This window comes from Canis aureus, chromosome 2 (genome assembly GCF_053574225.1).
Source record: "Canis aureus isolate CA01 chromosome 2, VMU_Caureus_v.1.0, whole genome shotgun sequence".
NCBI classification, from domain to species: domain Eukaryota; kingdom Metazoa; phylum Chordata; class Mammalia; order Carnivora; family Canidae; genus Canis; species Canis aureus.
In genome coordinates this window covers 57,381,018-57,407,801 of record NC_135612.1, presented here as the reverse complement: position 1 = coordinate 57,407,801, position 26,784 = coordinate 57,381,018, and the positions used below count along the sequence as shown (strand labels likewise).

At 49.6% G+C, this 26,784-nt stretch overlaps 1 protein-coding gene across 2 annotated transcripts in view; it reads left to right on the top strand.

Annotated features, from left to right (window-relative positions):
- Nucleotides 1-486: 486 nt before the first annotated feature.
- The window catches only part of IL16 (interleukin 16), a 101,966-nt gene continuing 75,668 nt past the window's right edge, over nt 487-26,784 (top strand). Inside the window, exon 1 of one of the 2 annotated variants that reach the window (XM_077874110.1) lies at nt 487-987. In XM_077874110.1, the coding sequence (XP_077730236.1) occupies nt 948-987 (40 nt within the window). In that variant the 5' untranslated portion in view covers nt 487-947. The remainder of the gene's footprint in view (nt 988-26,784) is intronic. The other variant, XM_077874111.1, reaches the window with a different exon arrangement.

Below are 26,784 nucleotides of genomic sequence, written 5' to 3'. Positions count from 1 at the left end.
CTTAAAATAATAGTACATCTTGTCCAAGTCTAAAAATAAAATCTCCTGGTATGAGAAGGCAAACAGGGGAAATTGGGTACAGTGGGCAGAAAACATTTTTACAGCTCAGTTAGCCAGGGCTCGTGCCCACTTTTCTTTTATGCTTGCTTGTCCCGACTCGGGCGGGAGTCAGAGTGCCTTCTGTTTGTTCTGATGAAAGGCAACCTCCACCTTCCCCGGAGCCCAACTGCCCTTCTGGGGACACAGGCTGCATTCACCACCAGCCGCTCTGCCCAAGCCCTTAGCAGATTTTATGAAAGGCGTTTTCACTTGGATTAAACAGGCGCTGTGTTTGTGTGTGGTGTGTGTGTGTGTGTGTGTGAAGGAGAAAATGAATCACTTCAACTTTGGGCAGAGATTTTAGGTGTTGTGTTTGTCCCTTGCAATTACATAAACACACCAGAACTCATTTAAAAAAAGAAGAAAAAAAAAAAGTTGGGAGGTGGGGAGCCGAGTCCAGTGCTCGGGATGATCTAAACCGTTTAGCACATTTTCCATACATTCGACCTCAGAGAGGGTTGTGTTCAGTCCGCTCCCAACAGAGTCTGAGTCCAAAGGAAAGTTTGAGGTTTTACATTTCTGTTTGTGGTACAGGAAAAGGCTTATGATCTGAGGGCTTGATTCAGTGAAATAACATTGCCTTCATGAACATTTGCTTCGCAAGAAAGGCAGGGGTTGGAAGCAACCGTTGTGAGACTTTAAAGATTTGCTGGCAGAGGGAAAGGGATTTTTTTCCCTCCCTCCCTGCCGGGGGGAAAACCAGTTCTAACGAGGAGCTACTTCGGAGTTTTAACTCCTATTCAAATATTCCTTGCCCAGGAGCTGCCGGTGATCCCCGGGACTTCTCAATCTGGCTGGGGCTCTGAGGGGCTTTTTGGCTCAGCCCCATCCTCAAAGCCCTGCACGGCATGAGTTTGCAGAAGAGAATCTTCCCTCGGAGGGAGAATGGTGAGTGCAGCTTCTTCTCGGGGGCTCCCGGGGAGCTGGGGATGGAGGGCTTGCCTCTTCTTGACATCCTCCCGGAGGGGTATGGAAAAGCATGATTTTGATAATGCCATAGAGTGTGTGTGTGTGTGTGTGTGTGTGTGTGTTTGTGCGCGTGCGCGCTCGCCCGTGTGTGTGCACGTGTGGTGCAGCAGGACACATCTCTGTCTGTCTGCATTGTCCTTGTAGAGCTGCCTGTGTGCTCTCTAGGCTGGTTGGCAGAGAGGTGACGGGTGAGGGCAGGTCCCCCGAGGGGATGAGAACAGCCGGGGCAGTTGGCTTTTATGAGCCCTCGCTTCCTCTGTGAGTGTGGCTCTCAATGAGCAGGGGCAGGGACATCAGTAGATAAATGGGCAGTTGTCAGGGTCCCCACCCGCTGAGCTCTGGTCCCAGCAGGAAACAGGACAGGAGAGGGAGCTGCTTGGTGTCTGGGGAGAATGGAGCAGGAGACCATCTGAGCCTTGCAGAGCTGGGCATGGGGAGGGCAGAGGTGAGGCTGGGAGGGGCCTGAGTCTCCCGGCCAGACTCCCTGCCTTCTTGCAGGGACAGCCCAGTAGATCCGAGATCATTTCTTTAGCCGACCTCCTTTTGCTCTGGAAACACAAATAAACAGGCACCAGGGAGGGTTTTAACCCCTCTGCCCAACGTTTAAAGTTAACACTGGCAAAGCTTCAGCCCTGTTGTAACTTTGGCATCAGAGAGTAAACACATGGTTTTCTTTAAAAAGGGGGAATGAGACAAGTCAAAGGCACACTCTGAGTGTTCCAGCTCCAGGGAGATATGGACGATAGAGCCAGAGCCCAGAGGCCAATTGGTTAGGTTGCATCAAAGCATCTCTGAAGTCTGAAGGAGGGCAGTGGGACGTGGGGACCAAGAACCAGGCTGTGGGGTCCAGCCACCCGGGATGCGGTCTTGGCGCTGTGATGCACAGGCTAGTTGGTTTGGGGGAAGGCATTCAACCTCTCCAAGGCTCGGTCTCCTCCTCTGCAAAATGGATATTGTGAGTTCATTCCTACCTCTTGGGACTATAGAAGCAATCACGGAGATCACACATGGAGATGGCCAGAGCATCGTATGAGTGACACCCAGAATAGGGCAGCTCCTGTACATGCTCCTGCCCTATGGGGCCATGGCAGCCCTCACAGAGCACTCAGGGCTTGGGGATGGAGGGAGCCCTCCATGGCCAGGCAGCCATGCACCCTCTCTCTTGCAGCCAGGGGGTCTAGCATTTGGAATGTCTCCCTTTGGCTATGGACCACATGGGTGCATTTACTGGGGAGTCGTCAAGGGCTGGGATTGATCTGGTATTCAGTAGGTGCTCAATATTTGGTGAAACCATTTTGTTTCTGGGGAGGCCTTGCCGCTTCGTGTCCCTGGCCACATTGCCATGAGTGGTTGGGTTTTCTGGTAAGCCTCTGAGACAGCAATTCGTGTAGGAAGGTCATTGGAGAGTGTGTCTGGGGACACCATCTGTGTGTCCTTCTCCCAGAAGGAGATGCTGGGCAGGATGCAGCTATGATCCAGGTGATCCCATGGGTTTTGTACACCTGCAATGACCCATCATGTCTGTGGGCTGCCCTAGGATCAGGGCACAGCCTGGGGCAAGGCAGCTGTCTTCAGCAGAGGGTCATTCTTGGAAAGAGATTCTGACTGTTACAAGTGGCTCTTCATCAGCTGTGGAAATAAGTACCTCGGTCCTGGGTCTGGGAGCTAATCTGGGAGACACCCTATAATGTCACTTAATAGTGATGAGTAAGTCCCATTCTCTGAGTTCAGCTGTAGGATAATTGAGGGTTAAATGCACAGACACCTGTCCAGTTAGATCCTTACAGTGCAACGTGACCTGGGGAAGCCCGTTTCCGTACCAGGGGGCTCACTGTCCTTGTCTAGAAGGTGGGTGAAGGCTGGTGGAGGAGAGTTGCCTCTAAGAAGGCTTCTAGTCCTGCCATCTCACAGATACACATTCTGAGCACATGACGTAGCGCTCGCTTGTCTACCCAACCGGCGGTCACATGATGTCCTCTGCAGGTGCCTCCTTTCCTTCAGCTGGAAATGGAATCCCAGGACCGGGGGACCCTTGTGCCTCTCCATGACTGGCGTGGGCAGGGAGGGTTTGCAGAGGGAGGCTCTGTGTGGGGCTGGAGCATCAGGAGTGGGGTCTGTGATCAAGGGAGAAGTAAAGCCATCTGAGGGACCGCCATGCTTCTTTGATAGTTGAGAGCTACGTGGTGTCACCCAAGACAAGTGTGGATGTACTGAGTCTACCTTATTGCCCTCCCCACCCTACCACCCATTTCCTATTTCTGTTTCAAGCTGCAAAGAATGAAGTCACTTTCTCAAGCATTTAGAACTCATTGTCAGCCATTTATTTAGAACATTCTAGGCTGGGATGCCTGGGTGGCTCAGGTTGTGATCTCAGGGTCCTGGGATTAAGTTCCATATTGGGCTTCCCACAGAGACCCTACTTCTCCCTCTGTCTGTGTCTCTGCCTCTCTCTCTCTGTGTCTCTCATAAATAAATACATAATAAAATCTTTAAAAAAAAAGAACATTCTAGGTTGCAGGCACTAGGCTGGGTTCTGGAGATCTAATGGGTGTCACGAGCCTGGCCGTTTACGCAGATGTGTGTAAATCTATAGAGAAAGAGGGTTAGGTGCATTGGGGTGCTCTGATGGGGAACTAACCCAGTGGGTCAGGGGGGCTTCCCTGCAGGGGTGCTGTTTGAGCTGTTTTCTGAAGGATGTGCAGGAATTGGGTGGGGGTAGGGGTGGGAAAGCAAGCTTTAGGTAAAGGGAACAGAACCTCATAGGGCAAGGATGAGAAAAAAGAACTACCTCAAATCTCACCAGCTTATGAGCCACTGTGAGCATTTTTAGTATACTTCCACCTGTTTTCTCTGCAGCATTTAAGAAAAATAATCATGGTGACTTGTTAGCTCAGGAAATACAAGCTTGTGCTGGAGGGGAGAGGCCTCAAGAAACTCCTCTGTGAGCATGAGTCACTCACCTGTGTTCCCCACACCTGGGGCGCCGGCCCCCAGGTGCACATCCCGGAAGCGTCTCTGTGACACGGGCCTCTCTCCCTCCTGAGCATCCCGCGGCACCAGGCACAGGCTGCTTTGACCTTCCCCATGCCCCTGGGAGGTGAACACGGTTGTCTTTACTTTACAGGTGAATAGCAATGAGGCAGCCACACAGAGTCGAGCCGAGGCGGGTCTGTTTCTAAAGCCCGTGTCCTCGGCGTTCTGTAGGTCCTGTGGCCGAGCCGCGTCAACGGCGACCCTCACACGCACGCATCCTGCTCCTGGACGGTGGGGCTTGTCGGTTCCTGCAGAGTTAGCCGAACCTCCAGCTCTCTGGCCCCAGAAACCCACATCAGATGCCTGTGCCACAACTGGTTTACCCATTCCCCAAATCATGGATTCTCGAGCTTGCTCTCAATTGCATTTCTTCCAAAATATTACAATAAAAAAGCATTCCAACATACAGAAAAGTGGGAAGAACTGTCGTCAGTGGGCACACCCCACTGCTTTAATTCTCCAAGTAACATTTTACTCTACTTGTCTCATCGCGTGTCCATCCATCCTGTCGTCTGTCTGCCCATCCATGCACCCATCTAAGTTTTTGGATATGTTTCCGAATAAGTTTTAGGCATCACTACCCTTCACCTCTAAACACTTCAGCGTGTATGTAATTAATCTGAGTTCAGTATTTGCTTACTGTTCTTTTTTGAGATAAAGTGCACCTACGCTGAAATGTGTGTATCTAAAATGTGCCATTCTATTGATTTCGAAAAATGGACACGGCTGTGTAAGGCCAACTCTGGGCACGATGCAGAACTTTGCCCCCAGAAAGCTCTCCCAAGCCCCTTCTCAGTTGCGTTTGGTTTTTACTAATGATATATGATGTGTCACTAAATTTAAACATGTAGTTTAATAACATACAGTACCTGCTTTGTCCTGCCTCGGCCACAGGGGCAGAACCGAGTGCTGGCTTAGGCTGAAGCCCTGAGGGAGCCCCACCCAGCAGCAGGTTAGGCTGGGCAGGAGGGAGGATGCTGGTGCTGACACAGGGTGTCTCTGGGCATGCGGTTAGGGCTGGTGCTCTGGGGTCTGAGAGTGGGCTTGGTACGAGGCCAGGACAGAGGAGATGGAGCAGGTGCCCTGTCGTGGGAGCTGGACCCTTGGCTGGTGGGGAGAACTATGGCAAGGCTCTGTGTGCGTACATAGGTGGGTGCTGGGCCTCACGTGGGGCCTCTGTGATCCTGAGTGAGGGTGATGGGGGCCAAGCTGTTCCCACGAGAGCTCCCGTGTACTGCATGCAGCTGCGCAGACGGGCCCGGGCACTGGGGGAGCGCGTGCCTCTTCCACTGAGATGAAGGCGGAAGCAGCCAAGGAGGATAGGATTGTAGGAGGGATGTGTGCTCTCAACTGTCTGACGTGCTAGGGTGGTCTGGGGCAGAAACGGAGTGGGACTGAGGGCAGGGATCTGGCTCCTGCCCTGGCCCTGGGGTCCTTCTATCCTTCCGGTTGTGGATGGCACTGGGTTCACTGCAGGTGATGGGATGGGGAGGGCGGAAGGCAGTGCTGGTATTTGCTGAACCACCACCAGGTGTCAGGTGTCAGGTGGTGAGAGCATTCGCAATGAAGTCTTCTTCTTCTTTTTTAAAAAAGATTTTATTAATTCATGAGAGACACACAGAGAGAGAGAGAGAGAGAGAGAGAGAGGGGCAGAGACACAGGCAGAGGGAGAAGCAGGCTCCCTGCGGGGAGCCTGATGCGGGACTCGATCCCAGGACCCCAGCATCATACCCTGAACCAAAGACAGATTCAACCACTGAGCCACCCAGGTGCCCCTGCACTGAAGTCTTCTAAAACGCCTTCCACAATGTGGAAACTTGTGGCTCAGCAGAGGGGGTGGCTCACCCCTGGTCACACAGCCAGTCAGCAGCATCCTGGGGCTGAAAACCAGAGCCCTGGACTCCCGGAGCAGGGCAGCTCCTGTTTCAGTGAGTTGGGGGGAATGACAAGGAGGACTTCCTGGAGGAGGTGACTCCAAGCCAAACCTTGAAAACTGCCCAAGCGTTGGCCGGGAGGCAGGGGCCTGGGAGTTAGAAAGGGCAGCGTGGCGTGCGTGCCCCGAGGTGCGGAGGTGGGAGGAGGTGGGAGCCTCTGGAGGAACATCAGGCGTGCTGGGGGAGACAAGCCTGTGACCCTGGGCAAGGATCTTACATTTTTGCTTATTGAGTCAGTCATGTCATGACAATAACAAATTAAGAAAGGAAAGTAGGGATTTCTTCATCTTTACAAATGTTGCTTTCTGAGGCAAGGCAGGAAGCCACGCTCCTCAGAAGGTTGTGTGGGCAGACAGGGGGCAGCGGGGTCCGGCTGTCCTGCTCCACGGAGAGGGGCGGGGCCAGGCACGCTGGCTGGGGGACCCCTGGCCTCCAGTCAGAGATGCAGAAGAGAGGGGCTCGGCCCCTTCCGCACCCTTCTAGGAGGGCACACCCCAACCAACACAGCACAGCGGTCCTGCCAAGGCCCTGCTGCGCAGAAACAGCCGCTCCGGGGCCCCCTGTGCTGTTCGTTCTTACCTGGCCTTTGCTGGAGGCCAGGTGGCGGGGAGGCGTGCTGCGCCAACAGTCCTCATCCTGGCCTCGAGAAAGCGCCACCAGCACGGACCACTCCCTCCCGCCGTGGTGCGTAACCCTTTCTGAGCCCACCCTGTGCTGGGCGGACTGGTGTGGCTGGGATTTCCAGATGGCTCAGCTCGGTTTATTTACTCAGCTTGGGTTTGTGGATGGGCTGCCTGGACTCTGTTGTCAGATCGCCCTGGGTTCAAATCCTGGCTCTGAGCTTTGAGAAAGTCACCTGGCCGCCGTGCTTCTGCTCTGTCCCTGGCCTCGGCAGGGAAATAGGGATAACCCATGGCACCCACTGCACAGGTTCATCGTGGGGCTGGAGCCTGTGTCGACAGCGCTTGGCACGGCGTCGGGCCCGCAGGAGGCGTGTGCACAAAGTCAAGGCTGTATCTCCAAGCTCTCTTCTTTCACACCGTGGCCGTGGATGAAACCATGTGCCTGTCCAACCCACAGGATTATCGGAGCTCTTAGAAATAGACTCTGTTCCCTCGGAGAGACGTTCCCACTGTTTCTTAAACTGTGAGCTTCAGGGAACCGGGACAGAGAGTGAGCACGTTTCTTAAGTTCCATTTAAATCTGTACCTAATAGGATTCATTTGATTAAGAAAATATCTGTAAGAGCTCTTTGTAGGCTCTAAAATACAAACAAATGTAGAAGCTCATTACATGGCATTAGTCACTTATTTATTCGTTCAGCTGTGGGTTGATTCATTCGGTAAATGTTTATTGAGCCCTTATGGGCCAGGAACGTCCTAGAGCTGGGAACCTGCAGTGAACGAAGCTGACGATCTCTCTTTGGGGTGCTTGTGCTCTGGAGGGGATGGATAGATGGTACACAAGGTCCCCAACAGGCCAAGAACACCTTCAGATAGTGACAGGTTCTATGAGGAAGGAAAAAAGGGGGTGTAGTAGGGAGTGCCTGGGCACTAGTTTAGATGGAGTGGACAGGAAAGGTCACATTTAGGATATGAGAATCTGGAAGCAGAGAGAAGTTTGGACAAACACATTAGAGTGACAGGGACTCGGCTTGTTCAGGAAAGGGAGGACGAACAGGGGTGAGGGCATGTCAATCTTTTGAGACATGGTAAGGCATTGGGATTTGATTTGTAAAAAGCAATGCAAAGTCTTGGGTGAATATATGGGGCACAGGACACTTTTAGTGGAGCAACACACTTTTCCATACGGTGTAAGGGCGCACACAGGACATAACCCACCTACCAAATCCCACAAAACTGTGATGGGTTATTTTGTAGAAAGGAACATGGAGATCCAAGCAGGAGCCAGAAGACCAGCTGGGAGGGGAGCAGCAGGGCCATGGAGTCAGGGCCCTGGCAGTGGAGATGAGAGGAAGTGGGTGCAGTAGGGGTGTCTCCTGCCAGGAGGGCCAACAAGAATGGCTGATGAATAGGGTGGAACGTGGAGGGTCAGAACTGGGGTCGATCAACAGGGCTGCTCCTGGTGTGAGTTTTGGGCATCACCAGTCAGTCCCCAGGTGGAGATGCTAAGCAGGTGGCAGGAAAAAAGAGTTCCTGACTCAGAAGCAAATCCAAGGCTAAAGACATGGGTTTGGGCATCGTTGGCACAGGGACGGCCTGCATGCCAGCGGGATGGGCTGTGGGCCCTGGTTCTCATCACACTGCATATCAGCAATGGCTATGACCCTGAAAGGGTGCCAAGCCCAGAATGGAGAAGTGAGAGAAGAGAAGGCCGGAGGGAGAGCAACAGGGTCTACATGGAAGTCAGTGATAATTGTTACAACAAGTAAGACCTCTGGGATAGTCCTCAGGGCCTCAACTTCAAAGTGTGAAGAACTCCGGAGGGTTTTTAAAGAATACTAGGTAGGTCCTTCCTTGGGCCCAGGGGAGCAACTGCTGGATTGTCATTCCCATTCTGCAGAGGAGAATAGTGAGGCTCAGGAAGGGAGTGGCCTAAGCTCCCGGGGGGGGGGCAGGGCAGAAGCTGTGGTCTCCCCCATGATGTGACTCCAACCACGATCCTCTTGATTTGGCTGCTTTTTGACCAGAACAGATGACCCCGTGAACACACTTTTCGTTTTGCCTTCTGAATATTTTGACTTGCTATAGCAGATATGTATTACTTTTATAATTAAAAAAGAAAGAGGGAAAGCATCAGAAAAATGTGGACATCAAGTTTCAAAAACAAAATAAATCGAAACATCATGGCATAAATAGAACTCATGGTCTAATCCCAGAAGATGCCGGCTCTCCACGCAAACCTGTGGGAAAGGCCTCCTGGTCAGTGGTGCTCATCCCGAGCTTACGTGCAGAAGGGTCTGGTCACTTTCAGCCACGACGTCAACATGCTCTGTGCATTAGTTTACAGTCATTGGTCATGAAACTCTGGCTGGCATCACAATGGCTTGAAGAGGGGCTCCACCGCTGGAAGGACAAGGTGCACAGCTTTCCCCCTGGAATGTTCGCCTCTTCCAAGACCTCGTGGGCAGTGTCACCCGTGGACGTATCCAGAGGGTGTGAGGCACACAGATGGGGGTTCATGTGCTGCTCGGCTGCCAGCAGCTGCGCGCCCCAGGAAGGTGAGCTGCTCCTTCCCCGAGTCCTAGTTTCTCCATCTGTGAAATGGGTATAGACGTAGAATCTGCTTCATAGGGTTGATGACAGGGCAGAAGGAAGCTGAGTGCTCATCCACGTCTAACACATGGACAGACGTCTGCAGATGCCTGCCAGTCTTTACGTAACTGAAAATGGGGACGTGTGTGTGCGTGAGCGCGAGCATGTGCGGGTGCCAGTGCACAGAGGCGATCGCATGGAGGTGAGCTTCAGTTTTCATGCTAAGGGGAGATTAAAACACAGATGGAAGGTGCACATGTGCATTGTCGCTGGGGGGTCCTTCCTCTTCTCTTGGCCCATCCCTCAGGAGCACTGTGCTCATCCCATTTGGCAGATGAGTGAGCTAAAGCTGAAACATGACCACGATCCCATAGTAAGACCTTGGCTGAGTGAGGTGTGCCACCAGCTGCCCCAGTTCGTCCTGCCTGCTTCTTCCTCTCTTTCTGCTGGCACACAGCGAGCTGGCCTGTGGAGTGTTAGGCAGCGATGGGGAGTCTGTCCTTTTTCTAGAGGAGGTCCTGGAGGACACAGATGCAATAGTTTCCACCCTATGTCAGTAAGGATCTGGGCAGGATTTCTCCTACACTTTGGAATGAATTTGCCTTCCGAGAGGTAAGCAAGACAGGTCATCCGATAGTAGGACAAAGTGGGAACTGGATTCAGGCACAGGTGATGGGGGGCTTAGGCCTGGTGTCCGAGGGAGGCTGTAAGATCTGGGAAGGGTGTGAGTTTTGGGCATCACCAGGCTGGCCTCCAGAGGCCTGGGGTACTGCGTCAGTCCCAGCCTTTCTGCCAGACTGAGAGCCCTAGGAGCTGCTGCCAGCTGCACTGCACCCGGGAATGGAGAGAGTCTGTGCGTATGAACAGAAAACATGGCACTGACGGAGGCCTCCATTCCCTGCCCTTGAGAAGTTCCTCTGCTGCCCCCCGCCCCCAGACTCAGCCCTGCAAAGTGGAACTGTACTCAGTACCCACAGACAAAGACAGCTCTGTCTCCAGCATGCATCCATGCGACTGTGGGCCTGGCTGCCCTGGCAGCAGCTGGTCCTCTGCAGCTCCACGTTGCATTCCAAGGGCTTCCCACGGGTTGCACCTACACGCTCATTAAAGCCCCCAGCGGACCCTGAGACATTTGCTGGTGAGCGCTGGAGCACATTCCATTCTTCCGAAGAGAGGGCCACTCAGACATCCCAGCCTGGCGCACACCAAGAGCTCACAGAGGCTGTGCCGAGGACGTGTGTGTGGGAGGCTCTTTAGGGGGCAGATGGGCTGAATGCCACCTTAGAAGGGGACATGTGGGAGGAAGCACCCTGGTCACAAGGCAATCATCCCAAGGGGAGAAACAGAAGTGCCTTGTCCCTTTGTGCTATGGTGCTCCACATGTTCTGTGTGCATCACGTCCTAGGTCCTCATGCTTGAATCACCTGGAGGGCTTGCCGAAGCAGAGCGCCAGGCCCCACTGCACAGCCTCTGATTCAGGAGGACTAGGACACAGCCTGAGAATCTGCATTTCTAGCCACCGGTGCTCATCCTGCTGGCTTGGGGACCAGACTTTGAGAAGCACGGAGTTGTATCAGCCCCTGCTCCTGAGAACCGGTTTTTTATTTTAGGGACAGAGAGGCAATGTGGTGCCATAGAAAGAGCATGGGCTTTGGTGTTGGGCAGATCTGGATTTAGGCCCTGGCTGGGTAACCTCAGGGGAGTTGCTGAGCCAGTGATGGGCTGTGACCCAAGGGCACCAGGTATTGGTGTTCAATGAATTTCTGTGTTGTGATTGTTTTCACCTGTAGGATAGGTATGATAATATTTGCTAGATTGGAGGCAAGACTGTGTGAGCCGATGTTTATGTAAAGCTCCTCGCAGCACGCCAGGCGCAGTGTACACCCCAAGTAATGTTTCATACCTTCCCAGCCTCCAGCCTCTTCTAGGTTGTCCAAGGAAGGTTAACCCAGGAACAAGAAATCTTGCTGGGGTCCTGGGGTTCTGGATTGGGCTGGCCTCCTCTCCAGCCCAGCAGATGGTGGACTTTGTTCTGGGGCTGAGCTTCTCAGTGCTGGCAGCCTCCCTATCGGACCAAGGTGTTTCATGTGGAGAAATCAGATGGCTCAGGTCGGGAGTCTTTGAGCAAACCGTGCCAGGTTGGACACATTTGCCCTGAGTCACCTGTCCAGAGCAGGTGGTGAAGGCAGCGTCTGACTCAGAGCCTCAGAGCCTGGGATCAGACCCAGAGACTGACCTCTGTGTGAGGAAAGAAGTCTGTTTCTCATTCTCCCCCAGCTCCAACCCAGGCGGAAGCCCCAGGCTGTCCCGGGTAGGTGGTGTCTCTGTCTCTGCTGGGCCATTGGAGAGAAAAGTGAGAGGTGGCAGCCCTGGGGAAGGTGTGCAGGGAGGTAGGTGGGCCCACGTGGGTGAATGTCCTTCAGGCTCTGTCCAGGAGACTGGCCTCTCTCATGTGTGTGGGGGAGGGTCTTGGTGCTGGGACTTAGTGTCATATTTGGAAGCTGTGCTGGGGTGGGGGCACAACAGAAGCCAGAATGCTTGGGTGGGAGTCGCGTGCCACCATGGTGCTCAGTGATGTGAGGAGGAAGCAGCTTCGGAGGCTGGTATGGGGGGCAGGGGCTTCCTGTGTCCCCTGTTCTTGCTCTGCCTCCCAGGGGGCTTCTGGGTCTGGGCCATTCGGCCATCAGCTGGGACCTCCTCTTCCTCGGTGCAGGGGCTGCAGCAGAAGCAGAGGGTGGGAGAGGGTGGGAGAAAGGGGGAGGCACCCGGAGGAGGCTTTCCCGCTGCTGCCAGGTCCCTCCTCCCCCAGGTGTGTGGGGAGCTCAGGCATGTGTGACCTTGACCACAGGAAGGGCGGTCTCTCCGCCAGTCATGGCACTGTTGGAGTCAGTCCGCCACTGATTCCCAGGGCAGGTGCCGTGGACTGATGACCGTGCTTGCTGCTTGGTTGGAGGATGTGGCAACCCAACTGATTTCCTCGCTCTCTGCCCAAACAGGAAAGTATCCATCCCTCCTTTTCTTGATGGATGAAATCACCTCATTTCAGGCTGAGCCCTCAAGGGCAGCACTTCATCCCAGGAGCCCAACCCTGAGGCTACCCCCTTTCCCCAGGGCACCTGGGAATGAGAGGAGCCTTCCACTCTAGCCCTCTCTCTGGCTGTCCCCTCATGTCCTGCAGTTAAGTGGTGCTCAGTGTTTACGACCCCAGTGGAGGGCCCCTCCAGTCTGCCAGATGGGATGGGTCAGGAGCTGTCAGGGTGGGCCAGGCACCTCCATGAAGCCCCTACTTTGATTTTTCAGGTGCCCAGTGATGCTCCTGTCACATCCCTGCCCCCAGCCGCCCTGGTGCATCTTTCTGCCCTGGAACTGCATTCAGTCTCTGCGTGTGGCATGTTGTTGGAGCCTCTCAGTGCCTTGGCTTAGGTAGTGTGTCCCCAGAACGGAGAGATGAGGTGATGTGCCCAGGATCACTTGGCTAGAAAGTGGCTCTCCCAGGACATCAACCCTTCCAACCCAGTCTCTGAAATCTATACTCTCAGCTGCTGTGCAACATGCCTAGCAAACGTCTGCATTGACTAAGCACAAAGATGGTCTTACCTTTACTGGATGAAATTGTAGGGCTATAATTACTCAGAGTAGGTGTTTTCTAGCTCTTTCTATCCATAGGAACCTCTTTAGAACTGAAATCTTTCATGAAACATGTAAACAGTCAAGACTAGAGTCATTCGCGCAGCAGGCAGTCCAGGAACGTGGGACCTGCCCTTGGCAGCCTCACCTTCTCTGGGGCCCAGGTGGCCTCAGGGCTTGGGTGGGAGGCGGAAGTGAAGCAAGGAGGGTGCACTCGGAAATGAAATCCACTCACCAGCACGATGGGGGTCCTCATTCCTTGATCCCCTATCTCATCACCTGAGTTGGCAATTTGGTCCCTTTGCTTCCTGGTCACACTCCTGGGGCTCCAGAGCCACCAAGAGATTTGCTGATACGAAGACAGCAGGGTCTTTTAAGGCTTTCTCCCTTTGTGCATACGGTTCTCTCAATGTGAAATGAATTCTCTCGGCACCGTCTGCCTTCTTTCCTCTAGGTAGGAAACTCTCATTCGGCTTTCCAGCCTCGGCTCATGGGCCAATTCCTTGGTGAGGCCATTTATCAAGTCACTGCAGATGGTAGCACTTGATTCAAACCTGTATCATAAACTCCCCGCACGAGGAGCCGTCTCCACCGACACATCCATCTTCTCCAGCGGGCTGTGAAAGCCCTTGCCTTCCTCCTCGACACATCACCAGTGACACACAGTGAATCTCAGGAAGCTGTCTGTTGCCTCGATAAGTGAATAACAGCATCAACACAACCTTAACTGTGACAGTTTCGTACCTTTTATTTACACTGTCCATTCAGGCTGGCAATAAATTTTCCACATGTAAGTTTTTTTTGACCTAAAAGACACAAATTAGCGCAGATAGCAACACACTCATATCCAGGGAGGCAAACTAAACAAATAGTTCTGAGAGCTTGGAGTGTGGTTAAGAAGACAGCTTGAAACAAGAATGTATTTCAAGCTTTTCTCTTGGATTCCAGCTGAAATAAGGACAAATCTCTGCTGTCCTGTGAGCCAGGCAAGGTGCCCCACATACCGCTGAAGTGCTGAGGGTCTCAGCAGCAAAGATTGCAGAGCAGACAAGGGGCGAGGCACCACTTGGAGAGGAGCCCACCGGGAGAGGCTACGCTCACCACACTCGGAGATGCTGGAGGGCAGGGTGTGCCCTGGGTGTGCCGCCCGGGGCTGGCGGTGGTTCCACACGGTGACCCCGGCACTGGGACCACCCACAGATGGGACTCTCCATAGGACTTGCTCTGGCTGAGGCTTGCAGGCACAGCTGGCCAGAAATGCTCTATGGCTCTTATAGCAGCAGCGACATGGCTGCTCCGCCAGTCAGCTTGAGGTGGCCCCCCCTGGACACGCTCTCCCAAAGGTCCTGAAGCTGTCCTCACTGCGGGGACAGCCAATATTAGTGCGCGCTCCCTGTGGCCCCTTCCTCTGGCAAAGCAAAACTAGAGCACACGTGAGCCCCTTCCTCCTTCTTCCACCTGTAACAAAAGGAACAGGGGCTTTCACAATCCATCCCAGCTCCTAAATCTGTGTGAAGACAAGCAAATGCAGTGAAATTGCCGTGTTCACACAAAAAGTCAGTGGCTCAGAAGAATGGAGCTAAGTAAGAAATCACAGCAAATACTCCCGTGTGAAATTGTTTTGGGAAATCAGAGAGCACTTTAGAAGAGAGGTTTTCAAACACAAACCACTTGTGCATTGGAACTCAATTTAGTGCTTTGAGACCAGCATTGCTTTAAAAGAAAAATAAAAGAATCGAGTTTATCAGAATGCATCAGGTTCCAGGCGAAATCCATTTTATACTATCTCTGTCATGTTTTTACTTGACTACATCATGGTAAGGGTATTGTTTCATAAAACTTCTGTTTTTGTTATATCTATTTATGTACACAGTGTGTTTGTTTATAAACATTTATATACATACACAGCTTATATGTGTTTGTGTGGTATGCATTATGATGTAAAATGTAAATTCTTATGGCAAGAGAAGATTTACAAAGTTTCATGAGCCAATGGGTAGGATTTGGAATGGAGATGTGTAGGGAGAGCATTTTAAGTCCAATCTTCTCTTCCAACATGGTGGCCTTTATCTGTGGCAGAGATTGTAGACTAAGTTGGCCGTGAGTTCATCTCTTTCTCTTCCTGCCTTTTCTTAAATGGATCAGAAGAGCTAGAGCAACAGAAAGGTTGGGGAGGGCAGGCAGGCCCCCAAGCTCCCAGGCCTTTCGTCTCCTATCTTCTCCTTGGCCTCTGAGCACACAGTGGCCAGTCCAGCTGGGCGTGGTGAGCCAGCCCCAGGAGCAGGAGACTCCTGGCATGTACTGGAGCTGTGTCTTGGCCATCAGCTCCCTCCTCTCCGTGCATGGAGCTGATTGTCAAATGCAGATAATACAACTGTGTCTGTGCACATGTGCATGTGGGTGTGCTGAGAGAAATAGAAATAATCTTGAAAGAGACGATATGTAACCTCTTACCAAAATGCAAACCCGAACCAGTCATCTTACACACACACACACACACACACACACACACGCAGCTGTTGGACCACAAAGTCTGAGAAAGTCTTGCAGGCCAAAGACTCTGTGACGAGCTATAGCTGAGATTTGCATTTCCACGAATCTCCTCTTGGTCCTGGTTGGAGATGATCAATGTCAATTTAATGCCCTTGCAGCTGTGTCCCAAGGAAGGGGTCTTGCTTGTTCACTTATGTGCATGTTTTGAGCACTTTCCCAGTTCTTCTGGCAAGTAGGTCCTACTTTAGGGTTGTGTGTTTTAAATTTTTGTGTCTTTTTTTCCCCCTTTCTTCCTTCTTAGGTTGTAATTAAGGGAAGTATATGCATTTCTTGCAGATTTATTATATTTCCACTTTGTATTTTAATTTTTATAAAGTTTTACTTTGGGTAAAAATGTGATGCTTAGTCAAATATGGTGACCAGTTGTCCGCCACCACCCAGCCTGCCCTTCAGAAATAATCCCTGATGACAGTTTGGTGAGGATTCTGGATTTTTCTATTTCCAAACACACACACACACACACACACACACACTGTCCTGCCATACATTTTTTCCCCCACTTCCGTGTAGCACAAAAAGTCTACCTCATTCTTCCCCATGCCTGAAGAGTGTTCCATGTATCTTTATGGTCAAAACAATGACACAGAAGCATGGACAACTCACCAGAATTTTCCTAGGGATGGGGTTACTAAGTGGACTCTCTATTCCCTGGTAGAGGTTGCCCAGGCAGTGTCTATAAGATGTTTGGTTCAACTTTATACATTTTGTCTGGCCGGAAGCACATTCACACGTTAAATGAAGGCATCCTCTGTCATTCAGTAAGTATTTACTGAGTGATTGGTGGGAGCCACCGACTGAATGGGGCCTAGTGTCCATCTCTGAGCATAGTGGACAAACACCTGCCATGGGTCAGACTTGCTTTGTACCATGAGGAGAGCAGGTTCTCAGAGAGCGCAGACCCAGCCCAATCTACAGCACTGGGGGTGCAGAGAGGGGTGTGGATTTACTCTGAACAAATGTTATCTATGGATGGGCATGAAGAGTGATGGGAATCTGTCACAGTCAAGGGAGGCAGAGGGCAAGTGTGGCATGGGGAATGTGTAGTGGGGCCCGCGGGCTGGGGGTGGAGGACACTCAGGAGTCTCACAGGCTAGTGAGACAGTGAGGGTTACAGAAAGCAGTGCAAGAAGGCCAACCCAGGGGGGGATATCTGGGTGGCTCAGTGGTTTAGCCCCTGCCTTTGGCCCAGGGCGTGATCTTGGAGACCTAGGATCGAGTCCCACGTTGGGCTCCCTACATGGAGCCTGCTTTTCCCTCTGCCTGTGTCTCTGCCCCCCACCCTCTCTCTCTGTGTGTATCTTTCATGAATGAATGAATAAATAAAATCTTAAAAAAAAAAGGAGGGCCAACCCAACAGATGACGCAGGAGCCAAAGCCAAGCCACAAGGATTCCTGTCAAGTTAAACCTCAGTTGTGTTCTCAACAGGATTCTGAGATGATGCAGGTGAGAATAACTACCTCGGAAGCAACGGCGTGTCCTCCCCTCCGCAAAGCCACTTGGTCTGAAGCACAGAGACTGGGAGGTCAGGTTCCAGGAGGAAGACAAGGCAGCATGCTTGGAAAGGACACAGAGGAAAGATGGAGTCTCCAATATCGCGCTCAAAGATTCTTGATAGAGCTGCCAATGGTATAAACACAGAGTGTGTGACGACTCAGCCATGGAGGAGGATGAGGAAGAGTGAATAACTGGCCCGGGAAGCAAGGAAAGGAAGCCACACAAAGAGAGCAAGACAAGGTGGAAGGAAGGTGTCTCATTTCAGATGCAAGGCATAAGGTTAGACATTAAATATGTGTAATCTCTGTGAGGGATGATGTAAGATATGAGGTTATACAGCTGACCCGTGAACAACATGGGGCTGAACCACGTGGATTCACTTCTATGTGCATCTTTTCTAATAAACCATACAGTATGGTAGTGTAAAGATATTTTCTCTTCCTTACAACTTTCTTAATCACATTCTCTTTTCTCTAGCTTCCATGATTGTAAGAATACTGTCTATAGTACATATAACATACAAAATGCGTGCTCATCAGCTGTTCATGCTGTTGGTAGGTCTCCCGGTCAACAGTAGGCTGTGAGTAAGTTTTTGGGGAGTCAAGAGTCATACATGCCCCAAACCCCCATGTTGTTCCAGGGTCATTTGTATATTTAAAAAAAGGAAGACTCCCAGGTTCGGCTTAGAAAAAAATTTTAAAAACTAAAAAAAAAAAAACAAAAAACAAAAACAAAAAAAACACATTCTTCCTCACAATCTAGTTACATCCCACTTTTAAGAGACACAATTTAAAACAAAATTGCATCAAGTGAAAAGTACAGGGATGGGCATCTACGGAGCAAATGCAGGTGAAAAGGAAGTAGGGTAGCAGTGTTAATTCTGTGAGATAAAATATTGGAGTAAATTAAGAAGTACCTCTCACTAAATGATAAAGAGAAGAACAACATGACGGAGACACGAACATCAGAACACTTTATGCTCCCAATGAAGTCACTGACATATACAAAACAAAAATGTTTGGAATATTAGAAATATGGTGTCAGATTTGAATGCACACCAGTCAAAGCTTTATCAAATTTATTAGATGAAATGTAAGTAAAGAAATCGAGGTGTTGAACTACGTGATTTATAGGGTTGAATACATATGTATTATATATATAATATATATATGTATGTATTTTAATATCACATTTGGACATATTCATCTTTGAAGTTCCAAACAGAGAGTTCTAATTCTTTGGAAATGTGCACGCCACATTTTAAACACTTAGTCACATCACATACCGACTCGGCAAAGTAAACCTCAATAAATTCCACCAAGTAAAAAATGTCCAGGACACATCCTGTGGCCACGATGCAATTAAACTGGAATTTCCTAATAAAAAAAATTATAAGAACAGCAAGGCTACATCTTGGAGATTTGACCAGGACAAAAGCCGAAGATACGACCAGGACAAAAGCCAGTTCTTCCCCCGAAGAACTGAGTCTAAGTTGGAAACCAAACTACAATCACAGACCATTAGCAAAACAACTAGAATGTCATATTTCAAAATTCATGGGCTTGCGATCACAGGGACATTTGGAGGAGAATTTCGGGCTTTAAATAATGATGATGGTGGCAGGACTGGTGATCACAAGTAGCCAATAAACTGTGTTCAGGGGTTGACATCCGGTATTTTAATTTATTCTCACAAAGTTGCTGTGGGATGGCTTCTACAACCATCCACATTTTACGAATAATGATACAGAGTCACAGAAACGTCAAGAAGATGTTCAGGGTCAGACACTTAGCAAATAATTTCACTGGGATTTGAACTCAGGTCAAACTGCAGAATGGCATGCTGTCCTCTCTGAAACAGAAAGAACAGATTTGAGGAAACCAAATATTAAGCTCTAGAAGGTAGAAAAAAGAAACTTATAAGAAGCCCTGTGGGCAGGGGGAGTAATAGTAAGACGCAAGCGGAAATAAATGTAATGGAAAGCAAACCAAAAAGAGTAGATGTTTGCACTGGTTCTAAGGAAGAGCCCTTTGGAAGCTCTGATGGCACCATCTCCTTCAGTGAACTCAACTCAAAGCAGAGAGGAGGGTGACCAGCAGAGCGCGTGCACAGAGTCCCGGAGAAAACTTTGCAAGTTAATGGGCTATTCATGCTAATAAATTCAAAGATCAAGTGATCAAAATCGACAAAGGAAAAGATTTAAAAAAACTGAATAGTCCAATAAGGAGAGTTTCAAGGAACCGCCTAAAAAGTAATGCCAGGACCAAAAGATTTAATGGAAACATTATTTTAGGCTTTTACTAGATGTATTTTAAACTATCCAACTATTTCAGAGGGTAGGAAGGGATATCGACCTCTCAAATCTTTTATAATGCCAACACAACACAGGACTACAGGCTGTTTCTGTTTGTGAACATAGATACAAAAATCCCAAACAAAATACAGGCAAAACAAGTCCAGGTAAAATAATTGCATGTTGTGAGCCAATGGGACTTGAAACACCACCAGAATACGGGTGGCCCGGTCTTATGAAAGCCAGTCATAGGTTCCTTCCCACAGACAAACCAGAAGAGGAAAGATAGACGAGAGTGCCAAGGAGCTGAGGCAGCATTTAATAAACAACACCCATTCTTGGTGAAAATGTTTCCCAAGTTACAATTAGTAGAATATTTCTTTAACATAATAAAAAATCATTTTATCTTGATAGAGCTGTCAGTGTCCCACTTACCATAAAACACTTCAAGAATTTCCATCACTGTCTAGAAGAAGACGCGGAATGCCTCTATGTACCATTGTTTCCTAATGTTCTGGAAACTTCAGTATATTAAAAAATAGAATGAAATAAGTAGTATACACATTTTTAAATTAAGTAAAACTTTTAAAGATGTTATTTGTTTGAGAGAAAGCGAGCACGAGCAGAGGGACAGGGGCAGAGGGGGAGGGAGAAGCAGACTCCTCACGGTGCAGGGAGCTCAACGTGGAACTGGATCCCAGGACCCTGTGATCATGAATGAGCCACCCGGATGCCCTTAAATGAAACAGATTTTTAATATTCACTAGGAATCAGTTGGAAACTCAAGAGAAGCTTTTGAGTAGCTAGAGTATGACGGAATATGAGAGATCTACAAGGTTGCCAATTACGAAATAAATATGTATAAGTCATGACTTATGTATAAGCAATACCCAACTAGAAAATACATTTCACAAATGGTTCCATTCAAAATAGAAAAAAAAGCACTGGGGAATAAATGTAATTAGGGATATTTAGAGCCTCAATGAAGAAGGATATAAAATTTGATTGAAAAGAGAATTTGAACAAATACCAAAAAAAATTAAGAAATGTTCTTGGATGACAAGACTTTCTCCCTAAGTTCATCTGTAAATCCCAGGCAATTTTATTAAGAATTTCAGCCCGATATTTTAGGGCCTGAGAAAAATCATTGTAAAGTTAATCGGAACTACTTGTTGGCAAAAATTAGCCGTAAAGTTCCGTTTTGTTCTTCAAAACAGGAACCTTTATTTTTCTGGTTATAAGTGTGATGCACAATGATTTGTAAAAGAAATTAGGAGTAGGAATTATTAAGTACAAAGGAAAAGCTTTCAGTAAATCCCATCCATCCCCCAGTACTTTATGCACCCTTCAAAACATTATTAACAGTTCAGTGTTCATTAATGTGAGTACATTTTTTAAAACCAAATGGTGCCTAGAACCATTTTACAGGGTTTCTTAGCAGTGCAATATACTCGAACCTCTTTCCATAGGCACACATGTAGATTTGTCAGACTGTCTTACTGGCTGCACGATGGACCATAATAAATTTAATACAGTCTTTCACTGATGCACATTTAGATTGTTTCCACTGTTTTGCTTTTTTGGGTGATTTTTTTTTTTTTTTCTTTTGGTCTGTACTCTGCATCAGGCATTTGGCTAAGTACCTCCTGGAAGTATTTTTCTTGTTTTTCTCGGTGGTGAGGATTATCACCTCCACTCAGTGGCCATCAGCTATGCCGTAAAGGGGCTGAACCCTGTCCTGAGGCTGCTGCCCACGTAAGCGGTGCTTCTGGTGTGCCAGCTAAGGTCACCTGCGAGGCCCAGCTCTCAGCCAGCATCTGTGTGCTCCTGCTGGCCCCTCCTCCCAATGACAAACCCCACCCTGTATGGCTTTTCTGCAGCAGCAGCTCCTGAGCATCTCCCATGTGGGAAGCCCTTTTTCTAGGCACTGGGGTTTAATGAGGAGTAGCCTAGGCCAGTCGCTCCTGAATAGTGCCTTTCTTTGGATGTGCCAAAGAAAGTGGATGTGTCTTTCTTTCTTTCTTTCTTTCTTTCTTTCTTTCTTTCTTTCTTTCTTTCTTTCTTTCTTTCTTTTTTCCTTTCTTTCTTTCTTTCTTTCTTTCTTTCTTTCTTTCTTTCTTTCTTTCTTTTCTTTCTTTCTTTCTTTTCTTTCTTTCTTTCTTTCTTTCTTTCTTTCTTTCTTTCTTTCTTTCTTTCTTTTTTTTCTTATTCTTTTTAAGGTTTTATTTATTTATTCATGGGAAACACTGAGAAACAGAGACACAGGCAGAGGGAGAAGTAGGCTTCCTGCAGGGAGCCCTGGGATTATGCCCTGAGCCACTCTACTCAGTCTGCATTCAAATTCTCATCTCTTCTGGAAACAGAAGAGCCCTGGGATTATGCCCTGAGTCAAAGGCAGACATTCAACCACTGAGCCACCCCGGTGCCCCTGAATGTGCCTTCTTGAATGTATCTAGATCTTCTTGAGGTGAATCATGTCTTCAGTCTCTGCCACATAAGAGGGAATACATATTGAGGGGGAAAGGCCTGTCCTGCTTTGTCTCAGAGGCCTGGGTGTTGGGGAGAGCATCTTGAAGACCCAACATGTGTCTGCATGTTGATGGATGAGGTGACCTTCCAGGGTGCTGGAAGCACAGTGGCCTAGGTGATGGGCTCCTCTTGGGGTCTTACAAACAGTCTAGGCTCCTCCAAAGAAGCAGGTTCCAAAATGTCTTTCCAGTAGCTTGAACTGGTCATGTACTCTGAGGTGTAGCCTATTGGGGCTCCATGTCACTGTGATGTCAGTTTGCTACCTGGAGTCCTTCATTCTGTGGTCCTAGGTGGGATGTTTTCCCTAAGCATGGGTCAAGGTTCTCCAGAGCCACAGTATGAATGGGGGGGTAGGTGGGTAGGTGAATGGATGGATGGATAGATAGGTAGATGGGGGGGGCGGGGAATGGCTCACACCATTGTGGAGACAGAGAAGTCCTATAGTCTGCTGCCTACAAGCTGGAGACCCAGAGGGACCCAGGGCGTGGTCTGCACCAAGCCCACAGCCCCCGAGAACCAGGGCAGCCAATGGTGTAAGCGCTGGTTGGAGTCCAAAGGCTGGAGAACCATAAGGGCTGGCATCCATATCTAGGGCAAGAGAAGGTAGTGTCTGTCTCAGCTTGTTCAGAGGAAGTTTTCCCTTCCTCTGCCTTTTGTTCCATGCAGGCCCTCAAGGATGATAGAGTAGATGATGCCCATCCACTCTACTCAGTCTGCGTTCAAATTCTCATCTCTTCTGGAAACAACTCACAGACACACCCAGAAGTGATGTTTTCTGCGATCTGGGGTCCCTGAGCCCACTTGGGCTGACCCATAAAATCCCCATCACACATTTGGCCTTAGCCTGGAGTGGAAATGCTTTGTGGAAAGGAGCCTTTGAAATGCTCACCCACCATCCATTCATTCCTTGAATACGCTGATGCCCCTACTTGGCCAAGCCACAGTGGAGCCCTGGGGACACAGAATTAGGGAGATATGGTTTCTCTCCTCCAGGAAATAACACTGGAGGGTGGAATGGGCTGCTTCAACATGCTGCTCCCTCTACCTGCCGGGAAGCTGCCCCAGAGGTGCCCCGGGTCCCGAGCCAACGTGCGGACACGCGCACAACCAGGCCCAGCCAAGGGACCTGAAAAACAAGGGTCCCAAGTGTCCTCACATCATTGAATCTCCGAGTCATTCCTCTGTTCAAGACGGAAAACACCCCCTGGGCCGGAGTGACCAAACTTGAAAAATCGCCTTTGATATCAGACACTGTCGGGGAATTCAGAAATCTGAAACACATTTCATCAACCAGTTCCCCATTCTCCATATGGTTATTTACCCTCTCTATGTTCTCCAGTGAATTCAGTATATTTTATCCAGATGGAAATACTGTGGCCTTTCCTCCAGTGAGTTAGCTTCACCCAGTGTAGTGACAGGCATGTCATGCTTTCTTAACAGTCACTGAATGAAACAAATGGGAAGGAAGGAAGGAAGGGAAGGGAGGGTGGCTTACTGACCTGGCTTCCCAGCAAGTCCACAAGTTGTTCGAACTCCTTTAAAGGAGGACCTAGCCATTTGCATTTCGGCTCCATTCTTTTTGGCTTTGCATTTTTTATATGGATGATGCTGCAGCCCAGGTTGGTCTAGACGTCTGGAGAGGATGGTGACGGGGCACCTGTCCTCAACCGTCTTCAGGGCGCAGTGCCCTCGTGTGTGCATGTGTGTGCATGTGTGAGGGGACGCCCCTCTGGCCCCAGCACTCTGTGGACGGTGTAGTGGAAGAGCCAGTGGTTGGGAGGAAAGGCCTCCAGGAGTGGGAGAGCTGTTTCCTGGGGTAAAGCAGATCCTTTGGGTTCTTCTGCAGGGAAGTGAAAGCAGCTGGTTCTATTAGCATGACCATGCTGGAACGCTTCTCTGCGCTTCCCCAGGAAGCCTCTGGAAGAGACCCCGAAGGTCATCTTGTAGAGGACTCACATGAGACAGAGAAAAAGCAACAAGAGCCTGGCAAACACTCATGGAGCCTGGGGCAAAATCCGAGAAAGCGCCTTGGCCAGACCTTTGGAAGGCTCCTGCATCCCGAAGAAAGGCACAGGCTGGCCCCCCGGCTCTGCTGACATTTGGTCCCATTAGGAGCAATAGCTGGTTCCAATGTCCTGAGCACAATTACCAAAGCTAAGCAGAACCATGTGACCACGGCACTGTGTTTCCAATTATTCCCTTTCCCTTCTCTCGGTCTCTCCCTCTATGCCAGGCCTAGAGGGAAAGCACTCTCCCACAGAAGTCCAATGCTGGCTGCCCCTCTACAACCCTTGGCAATTATTCCCTCCCTTTGTTACATTTTTCATAAAAACAAGGCTCATTTTGAAGACCGTCTTTGCTCTGGACTGAAGGGTTCGCCTCTCATCCCCGGCACATCACCAGCCTCCCATCCCATGGCCACAGCCACCCCCACAAGAGAGCCAAGGCTGCAGAAAGTCACAGTTCCCTCTGGAAAAGCTTATTTTAAAAAACTGACAGGACTCATCAGGCACTCCTGCAAATGGTCCACTGGGATTAGCACAGTGTCCACCAAGGAATTTGACCCGTCTGTTCTCCTAAGTCCCACTTGTAGCCAACTTCCCCACCTCTGAGTGAAGCACACAGCCTTGCGTCTGGTCCCCAAGGCTCCAAAATTTTGTGTCCTGCAAAATGCCCAGTAAGTGAGCTCGTCTTTGCTGGGACAGCCATGGTGAGCCTGGGAGAGAATGTGGATGGGAAGGAGGGCCTGGCTTGCATTCTTAGAATCCATGCAGACAGTGACAGAGCTTGGTGTAAGAGAGTACAGAGGCTTTTATTGCAGAGCCCGGCACTGAAGGGGAGCAGGCTTTGACTGTGGGTGACTGGCTCCTCCTCTAGCTTGGAGTGGAATAAAAGACAGTTTCCAAAACCCTCTTTGCCCCTGGATGTCACTGTTTTCCATTACGTGTGCCGGTAGCATCAGAGAGAAGAACAACTATTCCAGGAGGATTTTTTTTTTTTAAGGTAAAAAGAGAAGTCTGTTAGCTTGTATATGTGAATAGGTAGTGTGGCATCAGGCACTGCTGGATCTAGGTGCTCATGTTACATCACTTAAATTCATCCTTGTCACACTTTCTCTCTGTCCTCTTTGCCTTCTCTCTTCTTGCTCCTCTCCTGTCCCCCAACCTCCATGAGTTGTATTCTTTCTGTGTTGGCTTTATTCCCATCAGCTCTCCCCGACACACAGGCCCTCAGCAGCTCCATATTTATATCCTCCCCAATGAGCACAGTTCAAGTCCAGAAGGATCTTAACACAAAACTTTGATTATCGTTCAATTTTTCAAATGCCTGATGGACCAGGGCTGGCTACGAGCAACACACACACACACACACACACACACACACACACACACAAGAGGCCCAGGTCAGCTGTGGGGAGTCCTAATGAAGTTGAACAAACTGCAAAGAAATTTGGATATAAATATATAAATATAGTGATATTTGCATTGAGAAAAAGAAAGCTTGAATTTTATCTATTGCTCAGCCAATAGATCTAAGCATTGCATGATTGATCTTAACGAATTCTCTCAAAAAGGTGCAGGTTCTATGTGAGCAGACAGTGCCCTCTCGTCCTGGGTTCATGACTTGGGGCACATAAAATGCAGAAGTGATAAAATGAGAGTTTCAGCGGTTTCAGGGGAAGGAAGCAGACTGGGCTGTGGCTCAGAGGGGAGGTGAGCAGGAGGAGAGAAAGTGCAGAGTGTGAAACACTCCTTCAAGAAGATAACAAGGAATAGCATTCCATTGTCAACGTGGTGCTTGGTGAGCGACACTGCGTGTAGCTGCAAAAGTGTTAAGATGGTAGACCTTGTACTAAGTATTCTCATTGTAATAAAAGACAAAGGGGAAAAAAGAAAAGATGAAGGGATAAGAGAGAGGCAGATAACAAGAGGAGCATGTGGAGTCGACACATCACAATTTATTAAGAGAGGAAGTGTGCAAGCATGTGAGCCGGTTAGGTAGAGGCGAGAGGGGGAAAAGGGAGAGACAGAGAATCTTAAGCAGACTCCAGCACAGTGCGGAGCCCAAAGCAGGGCCCGATCTCAGGACCCTGAGACCATGACCTGAGCCAAAATCAAGAACTGATGGAGCCACCCAGGCGCCCCTCTACGTAGTTTTCAAAAGACAGAAGCGTTTCCGCTTCTGACTACGTTTCCGTGCTGCCGCTGAAGACCTGGTGCAGAGGAGAGATTAGGCAACCTGCCCATGAGAGGGCTGATCATCAGCGTCAGTGTGAAGGCGTGGAAGAGAGCAGGCCCCAGAGTCAGGATGCCTGGTTTCACTCTGCTGTCACCGAGTCCGAGCTGTGTGATCTTGAGAAAGTGACTTAACGTCTCTGTGCTTCAGTGACCCTGTTTGTAAAATGAAGATTTTGCTGGAGACTATCAATAGATCTTTGTGAGAACGATATAGTAAAAGCAATCAGAACAGTGCCTGGCATGTCCTAAGCGCTGAACAAATACTAGCTATTATTATTTTGTTGTTGCTGTGCATCAACACGCTGGAGGGATGGGATCCAGAGAACAGATGGGGCTGTGGCGGGGGGGGGGCAGCCCCAATGGGAGGGCGGATGTGTAGAGTCTGTGTGGATGCAAATGCATTTGTAAATTCCGTGGTAGAAAGCCGTGAGGATTGCCACCTGAGAGCTTCTACGTTTGCATGAAGCAGGACGAGACAGTTTACCATGGGGAGGGAGGGAAATCTAGTTTCTAAGAAGGTAAAATTTTGAAATAGTCATTGTCGAGAATGTATGATCAGGCCAACTCTGGGAACGCAGTGCAGTTGCTGGCCAGAGCCGGGGGTTCAGTGGGCGGCCCCAGTGCCCGCGGCAGCAGCCTGAGGGGCTCTGCACCCTGCAGCCAGGCCTGGGGCTCAGCAAACAGCAAACAGCTGGCTCCCTCTGTGGTTGAGGGCTCTCTGTTACTTAAAATGCAAGGACGGGGAGTACAGGACTTAGGTGTGCTGGCAAGAGGGTGGCTCGATGAAATGGACGGATAT